At 42.2% G+C, this 16,581-nt stretch overlaps 1 protein-coding gene across 1 annotated transcript in view; it reads right to left on the bottom strand.

Annotated features, from left to right (window-relative positions):
• Positions 1-16,581, bottom strand: part of crybg2 (crystallin beta-gamma domain containing 2) — a 35,432-nt gene that overhangs the window by 15,046 nt on the left and 3,805 nt on the right. The window contains exons 2-5 of the mRNA XM_067496538.1: positions 13,476-13,593; positions 9,002-9,157; positions 5,929-8,855; positions 52-1,228 (exon numbers count right to left, since the gene is read on the bottom strand). Of these exons, the coding sequence (XP_067352639.1) occupies positions 52-1,228; positions 5,929-8,855; positions 9,002-9,157; positions 13,476-13,593 (4,378 nt within the window). The remainder of the gene's footprint in view (positions 1-51; positions 1,229-5,928; positions 8,856-9,001; positions 9,158-13,475; positions 13,594-16,581) is intronic.

Genomic DNA, 16,581 nt, shown 5'->3' with positions numbered 1-16,581 from the left:
TAGGGTTCAAATTTGACTTCCTCTTTTCATTTAGGTCTGAGTGTACTTTACCTGCTGGCTCTGCTTCATCAGTTCCAGTGGTGAACGAGTGTCTCTGACACTTCTCAGTCCCAGGTCAGCAGGCAGAGTGTAAATTCTACTGAGACTGGACTCAGCTGGGGTTCCTGTCGATTCAGTTTTGTTTGTTGCACTTTTGAGGGAGTCAGTGACATCGATACAGGATACAGGGTTGGGAGCATCCTCGATGATGGGAGGCAGGGAGGAAACGAGGACTGGAGGAGGTGCACGTGGGCCTGAGTTCCTGGGTCTGAAGGAGGGGCCCATGTTTTTTAGAGTATCCATCAGGGTATCCATGTCGAACTGGCTGGAGGAGTCTGCGACAGGAGAAGCAGGGGGAGTGGTGGGGGAAGCTGGAGGGTCGGAGACCAGCTCCACAAAAGTCGCCTTGAATAGTCCAGTAAACGGCAAAGTGTTGTCGTCGTCTTCTTTGAACCCGTCAGTGTGGCTGCTTTGAAGTGCAGAGGAAAATTCAGACACAGGGAGCCAGTGTGACCTTATCTCCTCTGCCTCTGCCTCTCTCTGTTCCTCTCTTTCACCGGCAGGTGCAGAAAGCTCCTCCTGCCCCAATAGGCTCCTCCTCCACTCATCTCTCGGTTCTCCCACTGGCTCGCTGTTAGGGCTCAGACAAACCTCGGTCCTGTCACTCAGCCTGTTGCCAAAGTGTTCCTCTGGAGAGGGGGAGGCGGAGCTAAAGCTATTGCTGAGGCATTTGTATCCTGGAGCCTCCGGGAGAGAAGAGAAGGAGGACAAGGAGGAGGACATGGAGGAGGTACTGGAGTAGGTGTCAGACACCCTGTAAGAGTCTGAAAAAGAAATATCTTCTCCTGTGGAGGATTTATACAGAGAAACCCTTTCAAAATTGTTTTTCCATTTATACTCTGGGGTGACATCTGTTCCATTTGACACCATCGTGCTCGTTTTACTAAAGTCCAGTGTATCCTGGCTGTCATAGGTGGGCTTAGCCTCATTTATCAGGGACACTTTATGGACACGATGTTTGGATTCATCATCTTTGGGGGGAGACATGTTTTTTATGGACAGTTTGCTGCTCAGGCTGCTGTAGCCTGCATTCATTTTGTCAACTAATTCCTCCTCCGCTTTGGTCTGCTGACTTCCTGAAGCCAGAACTTCTGTGTCTGCGGTGGTGATGCTTGAAGCTGTCAGACTCCTGGCAAACACAAAGAAAACAGAAACTGAAATAACAAAGTGAGAGTTTGATATAATGTCTACCGCGCCACAGATCATAAAGTACTGCGCTGCCTCCAGGGTGTGCCGGTCATGTAATGCCAACAATGCAAATTATACAAAGCTACTTGATGCGTGACTTTCCTGTTGAAAGTGGTTAGTGAAATGCAAGAAGATGAAGGAATTCCTAAGAAAGAATTTGTTTCAGTGAGATTCACTCATAAAATCCAATCAATCATCAATGAGCTTTTGCTGAAAGGATCATGAGCACATCTGCAAAACTGTCTTCAGAGTAGAGTACTGTGCACGTTTTCTTTTCCTCTGGAGATTCTCATTCAATTCATCCTTTAAAAGACCAACAGCAGTGACACCGGATTAGAAAGTCCATTTTGGATGCTCACACACAGCTGTTAAAGCTTTTATTGAGGGTTCATTCCGATTCTGATAAGCTTTATATTTACATAAGTAAGTAAGATATAATACATGATAGGGATAAATATAAAACAAACAAACTATGCCTTCAATAAATAGAGATGCAAAACATCTCTAGTGGCACCAATTGTGTTCTTCATCAAGCTAATAAGGCCGGAAAATGGAATAATATTCATAGGGCAAATAAACTGGAAGTGAGTCATTTTGCATTGCTAAATTTTCATCAAATGGCCAAACGCCAAAATCACTTTAGCTAAAGAGGTTTTCAAACAACGCCAAAGAATCTCCATTGTGACTTACTGTCATCAAACGTTACATTAGGCCGACCGAAGACGCCAGTACACACATCGGTCAAAGAGTAATATTTACCTTGATGAATCATAATCAGAATCATAAGCCTGTAAACTGTGGGTCTTGCTTGCATAACAATTATTATATGTATAATGTATAATAAGGCATCGCAGACAGTCATTTGTACCCATAGAACAAATCAAAGATAATCGGCTTTTGGCTTGACCCTTCAGGGGTCGCCACAGTGGAACGTGTGCTGCCTGTTGAATTTGGTGAGTTTTTATGCCAGGTGCCCATCCTGCCGCCACCCTCCCATTTTACATGGGCTCGGGACCTGCACCAAGGTGGCCCTGGGTGGGTTTACTTCAAGTACTCTGCTTTCTGTGATGATAAACATTCCCACTCTATTAAAACTTCACTATGGCGTCTTAAATGAAAACTTCAGCCCGTGGCCTGTGAAAGCCAAGTGTTGAGAGGTTAAGCTTTCCTGATGACGACTAAGGTCATGTCATCTTTGGTTTAAGCCCCTCTTTACATTTTCTGCTGGCGGATGGCGATCCGAAAAGAGGGAGTTCTCCACAAGTTTCTCATCCCACTTGTGCCGGAAGACAACTGTCAGACAAGGCACAATGCTCACTGTCAGAGTCTTGACAAAAGACTTACAAGTGGCTCAACTGGATTCGCATTTAATCCTAGCAGCAAGTACATGTGTTGTATTCAGAGAGCTGCTGATTCAAATTTAAAAGCTGGGATACTAAAATTTGAATGAGGGACTTATTATTATTATCATCATCATCATCATCAGTTTCTTTTCTCCACATTCTTTTTGTAGATCCCCATTATTATTATTAATAATAATTATTGCTCTTCATGACTCCACTGGTGGTGGGGGCCAAATGTCATATTTGCCTTTCAGTGAACATCATCGTGCCTTTTTCACCAGAAACTGTGTTAGAGGCCACAGCTTGTTTTTTTGGCAGGTTCATCCATCCATCAATCACTGGATTTAAAAGATACTGTTGGTATTTCGGAAGTACCAACACTGTGTTGGAAACCAGCCAACTCCCTTGTTGACTTTTTTTACTTACAATATTTGTATGATGTATTTCACTTTCCCAGATTCACTCATGCTGTGCAACTTTTGTTGTTTTGCCAAAGCAGACCTTTAAAGCATGAATTCAAAGCCCCCAATGGCATAACGCAACACTACACTATACTACACTAACTGCATACAGAAGATGCACTTTCCTTCCTAAAATTGTGTCTGAAGCCCCCTCTCTGTTTAGATGTTGGTAACAAAGTACGGGCTACGCCAAGAAATTCATACCAAGTAAAAGACATGTCTTTGCTGCCGTCTTGTGGTCGTAACAATCCAGAACACATCCACAGTGCAGCACAATCAATTTGATAGACGGACCACAACTCTGACACCAATCACCACCTTTTAAAAAGCAACATGCACCATTGCTGTTAAAACCAGTTCCACAGCATTTTTCAAATTGTAAAAAAAGTGTCTATTTGATATTTATACTTAAATGCTCATGGTGCACATATAGCCATCAAATGCCCTTATGTTGTAAATGGAGCGAGCGGAGTGATGCTTGCTTTGTGTGCATACGATGAAGATTCTGCTGTGTTTAGCCACAAGGGTAAAAGTGCGCTCGTCCTATCACAAAGTTCCAGGAAACTCTATCCTTCCTGAGAAATCTCTCTCTCAGTCATCATCCCAGAGCCTTTGCCTGCTACTGTTGACACTTGCCACACAGACCAAATGAGCTAATATTAAAAAAAAAAAAAAAAAACACGCATGCAGGAAACACATGCCTTTTAAACGGCAGAACATACTGGAATACCACAGCTCACTGCAGCGTCAAACAGAGCTACTTTTAGTTAAATGGCTATGGTGTGGTCACAGTTTCAAGATTCGTCACCGTTTTTCCTTAAAATTTAAAGTGTTGGCTTAAATGCCGGCTGACTAACGAAAGATAGTAATTATTATGTAATCTAAAACAACTATGTTAATAGGCAAATGAGCCTTCTGGCATGAGACCCAATAACGAGTGCCGGGGCCCTGTTGTGATGCCAGAATCGATTGACTGAATAAAAGGCAACATAAGATCATTTTTGTTTAACATTAAATCTCTTATTTGTTACGAATAACTGATTAAGCCATTAGTCTCATCATAAACGGAGTTTAGTGAGCGTAACACGTTTTAAACAGGTTTTACAGAAGCAACAGCAATTTGATGATATGCAGTGAGACGATGGGGGGAAAAGCTGCCACTGGAAAACAAACGATTTTTGATCAAATGATTTTCTTTTAAACAGGAACTAATCGGCTGATTGTTTCAGCCCCACACATGCTGTGTGAGAGCTTGAGGTGTGGCTCTGTTTTTGATAAAGTGGATAACAGGCTCAACGACGACTTCACTGCGAGTTTACAAATCAGATACACGTATCATAAGCACAGGGGCAACAAGTGGTGGGAGATGGAGAGAATTGAAGTTGCAGCAGAAGTAGGCGGCAGTGCAGCATCACATACACAGTATTTAGAGCTGAGTAGCCGATGTTTGTACTGTATTTTCAAATGATTAGAAAGTGTGATTGCAGATTTTCTTAACACAACGTTAAGGTGCCAATATAACCGTACGTTTGCTTGTTGGTGTTATTCGCCTTCGTCATATCAGCTTTAAAAGGTTCTGTTTTACCTCTTTTAAAAAGTCAATCTGAACCTACAGTAATATAAAGCTCCAACAATCATTTTAAATAAAAATCTCATTGTAGTCTTTTGAGCACTAATTACCGCTTCTCTGTTTCCTAGGAACCTTTTATTAAGCTGCACAAGATGAGCAGCATACATTTTGTGCCTCACCCCTTACATTAAAAGTGGATTGGAATATTTTTATTGACGAGAGTGGACAGGTGCAAAACCTGTTTCACTTGTCATATACAGTAGGAAGCTGACTAGTGTGACACACTCAAACAGTGCTCCGTATAGAAGACTGAGCCACTGCAGCCCCCAACAATGGCTTTGTTTCTTCAAGAAGCACAGCAGCAATTTATCATTCAGTATTAGCAAAAGCATCCAAAGAAATTAAACTCTACTGCAGCTTTACTCATTTCTTTCCTTATCATCTGCAGCTGACTATTACAGTTTAGAGTGGGGCAGAAATTGAATCACCAGTGTTTGTACATAGTAAGGAAATTATTCTGCAATTTCTTAACAAATTTTCAGTTTCTTTGAGTTTGAGGAAAGTATAAATTTGATTTACCTTAACATCATATATGAAATTATATTAAATAGCTACAATAATAAGTTAAACACCTGATGGAGATGGTGTTTTCAAAAGACTAATTTGTTTATTGAATTCAATATTGAATTGAATATTTATTAACTTAGGGTGAATCACTATCCATCATTTTAGTTTAAGTTGAAAAAAAAAAAAAAGTGATATTTGAATTTATAAACCATAATCAGCCTGAATTGCCAGTGCAGGCACAAAAGCCCCACGTAACATGCGATGCATCGAAAAAGGGTGTGTTCACTCCAGGTATGTAGACACTGCTGTTGGTAAACAGCGCAGCTCATCCACTGCTGACCTTCGTAAGTGGAAATGTGTGTGTCATCACACATTTCAGGCCCGTATCAAAGCATCATGGATAGAAAGTTATTGGGTTACATCTACTTGATACCCACACTGGTATGTGTGTCTAACAAACCCTGCAGGCTCCACAGCAGCTACTGAGGCTACAGTTTCCTTAACAACAGAACTTAAAATGTGACTAACAACTCGTTTGTTGCACTTTCCCTTAATGTTCTCTCTAATGCTCCCTACACTCGAGCAGCAAACTACTGGTCACACACTGTGACATATAGCTGTTTACTCAAACACTGAAAAGTCAGTAAACCCAAAGCTCTGGACTCATTTTGATTCCGCTGTTATAAGGCTGGTCACTTACCCCTGATTCAGGCCAGGTCGGGCTTCTGGTGGATGCTCGTGTCTCTCTGCAGCTTCAGTATCAGGATGGTGTGTGTCTGTGATCGAGACCGACAGCTTGACTGACACCTGTTCTTGCACTGTGCTGTTTCTGTCTGTGCTCTGAGTAATTGTATCCACCCCCTCGCTTCTCAGTGGAGCCCAATTCTCCAAAGCATCTGATTGCAGCTCAGCACTCTGAGTCAAAACCCCTGTGACAACCTGTGTTTCAACCTGTGTTTCAGCAGAAGCATCTGAGACGACAGTTGTTTTAGTGTCACTGGCGGTTTCTACGCTTTCTTTGCTCACTTCTCTCCTCTTGTGTGCATTTACTGAAACTTGCTTATCTGCCTCACTGGATGTGGGTGTGATCACGTCTTCATGTCTTGAGTGACTAGAAGCCGCATGCACACATTCAGGACTCTTGATGTCTTTGTGAGCCAGATATTGTAGCTCCTGGCTCTGGAATTGCACCTCTCCATTAGGGTGGGCTTCTGTTTCCAATTGCTTTGTCCACTTCCCTTCTGACCCCTCCCCCTGCCCACGCGGCTCACTGGAGGGTGGAGCGACATTGCATTCCATCAGCGTGTTCACCTGTTGAACCGGTGTGGCCAGTAACTCCTCCCGTTTCCCCTCCTCCCCTTCTTCTTTCCTCTCTGGCAACGCTGCAGTCACTGCTGCTTCCTCCCGAGCATTTGCATGATTGCTTAACAGAAACTCAGACCCTGCAGTTTTGTGCACTTGACATTCTGTCCTCTGCACTTTGGTTTGGACATCCTCTGTCTTTTCTTCATTGCCTACTTTGCCGTCCTCATTCCGCGTTTTAATAATTACCACCTTTAATTTTCCCTCATTTTTTATGCCGGTCCGTCTTTCTACAATCTCCCCCTGCCCTTGATTCGGCTGGACTTCTTTCACCCCGTCTACCACGCAGTTGCCTTCTCTTTTATCCAGTGTGTACATTTCTTCATCGTCTTTTGATTCGAGCACATGACCTTCTGCCCTCGGACCTCTTAAATGTTGCTGCACTTCAGTTTGGAGATTGACATCCTCCGTCTTTTCTTCATTGCCCACGTTGCCGTCCTCATCCTGCATTTTGATAATTGCCACGTTTAAATCTGCCTCATGTTTTTTGCCCGCCTGTCTGTCTTCTACAATCTCTCCCTGCTCTTCACGCAGCCGGAATTCTTTCAGCCCATCTTCCACAACTTTGTCTTCTCTTTCATCCACGGTGTACATCTCTTCAACCTCACTCGCCTCTGCATTGTCCTCCTCCGCACTGTAGTAAATATCCATGGCACTGCCATCATCTGATCCCACACTCAGGTATGCGGGACTTAAAAGCCCATCATATCCACCCATCTGTTCAGAAAAACTCTCGGTGGTTTTAATTTTTACCACGAGATCCTTCACTGCGCTAGTGTTGTCAGACCGAGCAGGGGGACAAACAGGATCCATGTCTGTCTCATTTGTGACTAGCTCTTTGACTAGGATTACTCTCCGTTTGGAGTCAGTAATTTGAGACTCCGTCCCTTGGGATGTTACACAGTCAGAAACAGGAGGGGCTGAGTTTTTAACCACAGGGACTGACCTGACATTCTCATGAATGGGGACAAAGCTGTCTGATTTCACCTCTGAATGGGAGAGGGACAGCTCTGAGTAATGAATGTCTTGTCGAACTGGTTCAGATGCTGAACTGAGAGAGGGCAGTAGATATTCGTGGCGGTTGTCAGGGTCCGTTTGAAGCACAGTCGGAGTAGAACTTTGGTAAGGGGTAAATCTAGAGCTCTCACTCGAAGAAACCTTCTTTCCCTCGCTGACGTGGTCACGTCTGTCTGTATACCTGCTGTCAGCACCGTCCATACTGCAAGCAGCCAACTCATGTGACGTCGACAGGCGGGAGTAAATAACATTCGTTTCTGTGTGAAGTTCATTACGAGTTTTAATCATGAAAGGCTCTGATTTAACATCAACATGTTTAACAGTATAGATTTTAGGTGGTGGGTTTGAGGAGGATGACATTACTTCAGAGGTAAAGCTACTGGGAAACAGAGACTCGTACAACTCTCCGTAAACCGCATCTTGAATGACAGGACGGGACCTTTTTTCACTGCTAACAGCTGACGTTACGGAGACGCTCTTGATAGTTTCAGGGATAAACTTCTCAGTGGTAGAAACTGAAAATTCCTGATGGATGGAAGCAGAATCTGCCTTCACAGCAGACTTGTCATTGTGTGAAACAGGGGGTGACTCTGTAAAAGCGGTGTCAGTTTTGGAGCCGACACCTGTCAGGAAGGGTTCACCACTTCCAGCTGCACTGTCAACTATGCCAGAGGCATCAGGGTGATGGTGCGATAGTGTAACCGCGGTGGATTCTGTTTGATAGATTTCTGTTTTTGTGTCAGACTGCTGGAGGATATCATCATTATATGGAACAGTGCTTGTGAAGGCTGAGTCGACAAGTGCTGCGTCGTGATCTGAGGTCTCAAGTGCAATTGTGGGGCGGCTAGCTGGAAGGCTAGATGCAGTCTGAGTAACAGCCCGGGTGGTTTCTGTAGCGCTCTTAGGGGCAGGTGAGGAAGATTTATCCTGAGCAGGAATATTTAGTGTATCGTCTTCATCCAGCTGGAGCTCGGGAATGGAGGCGATCGGTGCTCGCGCTCCGTAGTGCGCAACAAAACGAACAGAGCTGTTGCGCAGAGGCTCCGTTACTTGGGTCGGAGTCTTTGTAGGGACAGACGAGTGCGATGGTCCAGGAAGATCGATGTATGAATCTGATCTGTTGCTGGCCACAGGGGGAGGAGAAGGGATGTCATATTTAGTGCAGGTGTCGAGCTGTGGTTGAGACATACTGAACACTGTCTTCGTGTTGGCTTGATCCAATTCCATCGGACGGAGGTCCAGAGGAGCCTGTGAGAAAAAGTATTCTGCTCATTTTATACAATTGCTGCATAGAGAGGCAACAGTGGGTTATTAATTAACAGTGGGTGGAATAGTTTTTATATTTTTAGATCCAGATGGACACAAACAAACAACGGTTCAGACAACACCGTTACCTCCTCGATCTCCTTAATGCCTGGGCTGTGAAGGCCAACGAAGCTCTTAGAGATATCCTCCTCATCCTTCTTTTTCCTCTTTCTAAGACCAAAGGAAAAGGTAGCAAACCTTTTGGGCTTACGGAGGTCCAGCTCTGAGTAGCTAAATTCTTTGCTCTGAGAGGATGAGAGAAAGTTGGACAGAGACAGAAAGAGAACCGATAAAATATAGACATACGGTTAAAAAGAAATGGCTAATGTACTGCATGGGCATGATGTGCTGAACACAGACGGACCTCTTTTTCATTATGCAAATATAAAAAGATGGTAGCTCGACAAATTCTTCTGAAAACTGACTCATACATACCGCACATAGAAGCCATACTTAATCATTTTAAGCTCTCGCCAAAGAATAATTAGAAGCTTTTACAGAACACTAATTGTGTCAGTGGTGGGAATGAGGATATTGCACAATGAAAAATGATTCGTCTTGTAAACAAGAAAGGAGTTGACACCCTAAAGATTCCACTGACTCCAACCTTAAAAAAAAAATAGAATTAAAAAAAAAAAAAAATAGCAAAGACTTGTAGAACATGCTCGACAAAACCAAAAAGCAGCTGGCACACACGCCATGGTTTGAAGGGCTTGGTAAAATTTGAAAAATTCGATGCCAGCGAACGTCTATCTTAATGATACTGCACTGGAGTATAGGGTTACACATCCTGTGCAAACGAACACAATAATGTGCAAGTACACAGTACATGCAGTACCACATGCCCAGGAATGTGGAAAACTAAATGGTCACCAAATCATCTTAAAAGTCACTGATAGGTTGTTTTGGGTACATGGCTTCTGACGTTTATTTACACATCATTACAGTCATGATGGCTTTTTTTGTTTTTTTTAAAAGGTAAGAGGTCAGTGTGGAAAATATCTTGGGAGAGCACTAGGCATTCCTCTCCAGATGATTGTAAAATGTGTCACCGATTGTCAAGATACGGGTGATGTTATTATAGCGATGATGTGTTCATGCATTGTTGAGTCGTGTAGACAAAGGAGAATGAAACAAGAAACTGTCTGATTTTGGACTGGGTGTGCCGTGTATAAAATTCTTCCCTGATGGCTAGTTTGAAAAGTATGTGATGCAAAGATAGCAGGCTCTGTGGGTGGACATGACAACCCGTGTGTTAGATACACACATGGAAGCTGGTGTGTTTTCAGCCATCTATGCACAATTTATCTACACGAAACGGAGCCATTTCAACCACAGAGTGATGGAGATAAAATGCTGATACAACGTGGGGGTAAATGCTGCTACCATTGGTTATAAACCTTATAACCTTATACTTATGTACAAATTTATGCAGTTACCCCAAAACAATTATTTTGCAGCTAGTTACCAATTAATTTTGCATATGTAGAATCTTAAAAAATATAAAAGTAAATTCAACTAATGTATGATTTCACAGCATTTTCTTGTTGAATTTTTTTTTTTTCCCCTTTGGGTTTTTTGTGGTAGCCACGTCTGAATGGATTCGCTCATCTGCATCTTCAGTTCGTATGAGCACAGGTGTGGTGTATTGTGTGGCCCACATTTGAATATGAAAACCTATTTGATGTGACCGGAGAGCTGTTTTTTTTTTTTTAATATAACTCGAGGTACATTCAATGACCAATGCCTCCCGCACTACAATGTTTTGATAGGGTGTCTTCTGCTCTGCTCCACTAGTGATCCTGAAAGCTGCCCTGCTGCCAAATTCACACTTTAAGCCCTTTGTGGATGATCTTCTGGGACGCGAATTAGGGTTCAAGTCTTCTGGTCACTACACACTGAGCCTCAAGTTCATTTGGAAAAGCGACATGTCGAAAACTCACACACACAATATGTACATTTACTGCACATATAGATTAAATTCCTGAATTTCAAGCTCACATGCTGCAACGTACATAACACGTCCAATCACTGAACTGTAAAATAAGAGGCGAAACATTTTATCAGGGTTTGAACGAGTTTTTTCCTGTTAGAGATCCTCATTGATCTTCAGCTCAGCATTGCTGATTGGCAGAGCACTGACGCCCTCTGCTGGAGGTAAAATAAATAAATCTGGTGATTTTTGTCTCTGTGCCTGCATAAGTGGAAAACAAGGCCAGAAAAATGCAGACACAAGTAAACCACAGCGTTGTATTTGGAATTGAATAGTATTTAGTGTTTGACTTTGAGACTTTGTACACTACGTTACCAACATACAGCGAGTGTGTTTTCCTGTAGTATATTGGCCTCTAGGGACAAGCTTATTGCACGTCTCCTCAGACAATTTGTTTGGTAGCGTAATTAATAACTATATAAGTTACAAATTGCATTTTACAGTCATCTGTGTATCAAGAAGTCAGAGAAGCTGACCTGCCAAAGTTTTGCCTCAGAGAATATGCTTGTTCAGACAGGTTATTGGTATTTATAGGCTGCTGTGAGAACACCTACAGACCTGCCTACATGAATTCTGTTATATCCTGTACAGTATAGGAAAGAACGTAACAACAAGTTTCAATGCAATTTTCTTATCGCATACTGAAATATTAAAAATATAAACACATTTCACAACACTTCTGGAATATTTTGCATTTAGAATTTCTATTTTTACATTTCATCTGTGAGAGCGATCTGAACCGATGGGGAAGTCTCAGGGCAGGGCCCAGCAGCAGGTTCTAAGGACTTTATCAGTCTGGCAATCAGCCACCGACTTTAGCTGTCTAAGACTGACAAAACACGTTGCCGTGTTTTATCGTTTATCATCATAGCACATACTTTATTCATGAATGAAAATCCCTAGCAACACTCGGCACATTAAAATTTTATGTTTCCATTTGTGACAGTACGTCAGAATAAATAAGCACCCCACATTCCCCATCTCCTCAAAATATAAAACAAGTCTAACAATAGCCTACTAATTAGTTTGGCAAGCCGATATAAACAGAATGAGGGGGCCAAAATATTGGAACCACCTCACAGTATAGTTCACTCCACTATAACCTCAATAAAAAACACAGAGTAGAATTATCTATCACCTTTTTGACAGCTTCAACTCAAAAACTGAGAAATTATATTCTTGTAAAATAAAATTAATGACAGAGCTGCTGTGGTGAATTGCTCATTGTGCACATTCAGTCCTGGTCCAGGTCTTTATCCCTTTGGCCCTTGCATTTCCAGTAACTCCCTCCAGCCAGCAGGTGCCTCTACACTCTTTGTCCAATTCCAGTGCCCTGACTTTCCCCACCCACTCGCCCACCTGTTCCCTACTTCCTCATCAGTTTCCTGTGTATTTATACCAGTCTGTTGTACAGTACCAACTCTCAGCCACAGTGTTGAATGTGTGTCCTTCATGATGTTGGTCATGGACTCCAGTTCTTACAATCTACTTTCTATTATGTCTTTACCTGTCTGTCTGTTTTCCACTAAGGCTTGGTCATCACATTTTCTATTAAACTCACATCACTCCACCAGTCAGCATGTCCTCTATATATTATTATGTACAAAAAAATATTCAATGTTGGGATGTTTAATGTTAAAATATGCTACTGTATACACACTGATCAGGCGTAATATGACAAATATCAAATATCAAAGGCTTTCGACTTGTCCCTTCAGGGGTCACCAAAGCGGAACGTGTTTCACACATTGATTTGGCATGAGTTTTTACCCCGGATGCCCTTCCTGCCACAACCCTTCCATTTTAACCGGGCTCTGGACCGCCACCAAGGGGCCACGCTGCCCCGCCCAACGCTCTACCCATTGACCCACCAGCCCCCAGCCCCCCCCTCCTCATAATATTGTGACCACCTGTGCAACTTATTGCAATCCAATACACTTGCTCTACTTCTACAAGGTTATAACTTCTCAGTTTTTAGCTTAAAACTTTCAGAAAGGTGATAATTCTCGTATGTGCTTATTATTGAGGTCAAAGTGAGTAGTGGAGTCATACTGAGTGCATTATAAGAGGATGTGGCTCAAATGTTTTGACATTAGAAAATATGAAATGCTACACATGGAGATTGTACTTCACCTACATGCAGTGTCATACCGTCACATTTGAGGCTATCTAGTACTACAAAATCGTGCTCATTTGTAGGCTAGTTAAAATCAACTTGATTATATTTGCAAAACCAATTACTAAAAATGACACATTGTTTTTGTTAGGTTCATTTTATCAAAGTGTAACCTTGAGCCTGTGGGAGTGAAAATCAGCGCCATCATTTTATACAGTTTTGTTTTTCTTACTTTACAAACCTAAAGGCAACTCCTTAAAAACAGGTTCCAGCCAAATGGGTGAAACTATTTTGAACACACAAGTATATCCTCCGAGGCATGCAGCTTGCTGAAACACTCCCCTCACCCTTTACATATGTACTTGACCTGTATGCTACTTGACTGCACCGTCTGAAATATTCTAAATGTGTGAGAAGACAGGTCCACAAAAAAAACAACATCATTTTGACTGACCTTTGACCTCGGTGCGGTGGCATAGAGAAATGAACTCTTTTGGTCTTTGTTTTTCACAACAATCTTGTCAGCCCAGGCCTCTCCATCCGTCTCAGCAGCATTACTGGTTTCAACAGCACTGAGGGGAATATGGTTAGAAACATGAATTAGTGGAGTCTCCCCTGTGCTATTTGGTGAAACTCTAAAAAGATGGATCGTTTCTCTTATGTTTGCTTGGCAACACTAGTTGTGAAATTTCTGGTCCATGTTAAGAACCATATACTGGTGCAATAGAAACTATACATCTCATCCAGTTTGATAATTATAATAAATATTTTTAAAAGGGAAACATATGCTGCTTAGCACAAATCAAGCCGCGATTCATTACTTAGGGAATGGTGATAAGAACCGGCTAAGCAGAAAGTGAGTCTCCATGATCAAAACATTCCATGAAGAATAAATGCCAACAAAATGTTGGCTATAAGCATATTTTTTAATTCTCTGCCTTCCCAAGAGTTTCCAACTCATGTCCTGAGGGGGGCCAGTCTGGAGTTGAGCGTGGGCTTCAAAATGAACAGGGAGGGTTCAATAATAAAGAGCTGTCATCGCATTAAACAATCATTACAAAGCTCTCTTCACACACACACACACACACACACACACACACACACACACAGTCTTTGCACAACTGGATGAAACAGGAAGCCAAGTGACAAGCAAACATTAGTAGCATCGCCAGGATTTATAGCACAATGTGACTTTGACACAGCAAACATGCTCACTATCTCACCTGCTGCTCTGAACCTTCAGCTCCACCTCTCTGTGCTCATATACTGTAGGCGATGAGCCTAAGGCAGCATCAACAAGTAGAAACTGACACTGTTACACAAGATCTGTACAAACACACAGCTACTAAAAATGCATTTAAAAAGAAAATAAAAAATGACCCAATAGCCAACTAATCTATCACGAAGTCATGCATGCACATCTCTGTGTGAGACAAAAAGGCAATTGTCTGTGCCAGAGAAACAAAATCTTCAGAGATGAGAGAATATTTTTTGTCCCTTGGTGATGTGCGCTGACATGTAAACACACAGAATAATACCAAGGAACAGTGAAAGTCTTTCACTGTGTGATATTACAACACACGACATCCTGAAAAGAAAAATCTTGTGCATGTCTTGACTTGGATGGAGTCCAACAGGATGTCACTAAGAGATAAGACCTCCTTGTCAATTTTCTCTGGCTGTGCGGGTAAAAGAAGAAAGTGACAGAGAGAGAGAGAGAGAGCGAGCGAGAAGCACAATTAATACCAAGGCCCAATTCCGTCCAATGTGCACATTTGCATAGTATCTACAAACTGTCAGCTGCATCTAAAATGGCCACCAGCTCCATCACGGTGCAGGAATAGGTCTAAGTAGATAAGCTTTAAAGCTGTCTTCAGTTTTAATGATGGTGCAGACAACGCCACATGAAGGACCACTTCCTAGAAAATGGGTGACTGGGTGAGTAGGTTGTTGGAATGTGAGAGACAGGCAGGACTTGACAGAAACTATGTAGGACACTCACATACAGTCAAACCTGTGAATGGAAAGCATACCCACTCTGCTTAGGTATGCATACACTGTCATTTTCATTTGGCCTTTAAAGTAGTAATAATAAAAGTTTTCCGGCATTACAATGTTAATTTTAGTGTGAAAAGAGATAAGGTTCATGTTTAACCACCGTTGTTCAGAGCACACAGCTGTTGCTATATGAGCAGCTACTAACTGATGTTGGGACTCATCGAATGAAACATTTGCTTACTCCTGTTTAAACACACACACACACACACACACACACACCAAAACATAGAATGAAACCGCTTCCACATCCGTCATGTGCTGTGAATCATCCAAGGTAAATATGGTTTTCACCAATCTTAAAAAAACATCCCTGTAGCAAAATGAAGGCCATCTGTGAACCAGCAAATCCTAAATATAAAGGGAAATATTGCCAAGGCTGCCTAGTGACTTTTTTCCTTCTTTTTTTTTTTTTTTTAAATCTGTTGACACCAAAACACTGAAATTCTTGTCTCGGTCCTACAACAAAGAAAAACAGTCTAGTTTTGTGCTTGTAGTAATGCCACCATTGCACGTACTGCATGAGGCAAAACTAGGAAGAAATGACACATGTCTCTCCGTGCTTGCGTGGGTTTTCTCTGAGTACTCCGGTTTCCTGCCTCAGTCCAAAGACATGCACGTTAGGTTAATTGGTCTCGCTGAATTGTTAGAGAACAGAGGCTCAGCTCCGGATAGCATTGATGGATAGGACGGTGTTGCACCTACTGAACTTAGTCACTGGAGTAATAAAAACATTCTACGTCCGCTGACTGGGGTTACTCTATCCAAACTGCATCCAAATAATCACTTCTAGAGGTTCCAGTGAGATCATTTAACAATTTCTGCTGGATTGGTAAATTTTGGAGCTTGTCATTTATTTCAATTTGGACAAACGACTAATGTTACAAAGTGCAGCAGAGCACATCAGCCACAACAGTAAAAGACATTCGACTATCTCGAGGCAAAGCGAAGGTGATCTAGTTCTTTTCTTTCAAGACAATAGTCAATTTATCAGCTCGTCGTTTCAACAAATGCCCTTCATAATAGGGAAACTGTTTTCTTTGAATCCAGGCTAATTAACTTACAATGTTGGGCAAGTCAGTTTATTCTGGGCTTTGTGAGAACGATGAAGTATTTCTACTAGTGTTCAGTAAACTCAGTTTGTGTAAAGCCTGTTTTGGCCCACACTTACAGTAACGTACACTTCCTACACAAAAGATAACAGGTTTGACGATGCTGTCACTCATTTTAAACCAAATTGTTCTGAATAATATCAGAAATGTTAAATCACTTGAGTGGAGACATCGGAGCTTCATGTTGTCGATGTTGCTGACCTGTGTCTGTAGGCACAATAATGGTGTGTGTGTGTGTGTGTGTGTGTGTGTGTGTGTGTGTGTGTCAGTGATTACTCCTTACACGACAATGTCACAGGCATGTGGAGCGGCAGGTTTCTCTACAGTATCTCTATTAATCCACAGCTCGGGTCAGGACTCCAACAAACCTTGCCAGATACTAAAACTCTGGGT

This window comes from Channa argus, chromosome 1 (assembly GCF_033026475.1).
Source record: "Channa argus isolate prfri chromosome 1, Channa argus male v1.0, whole genome shotgun sequence".
NCBI lineage: Eukaryota > Metazoa > Chordata > Actinopteri > Anabantiformes > Channidae > Channa > Channa argus.
This window is presented reverse-complemented; position numbering and strand designations above follow the sequence as displayed.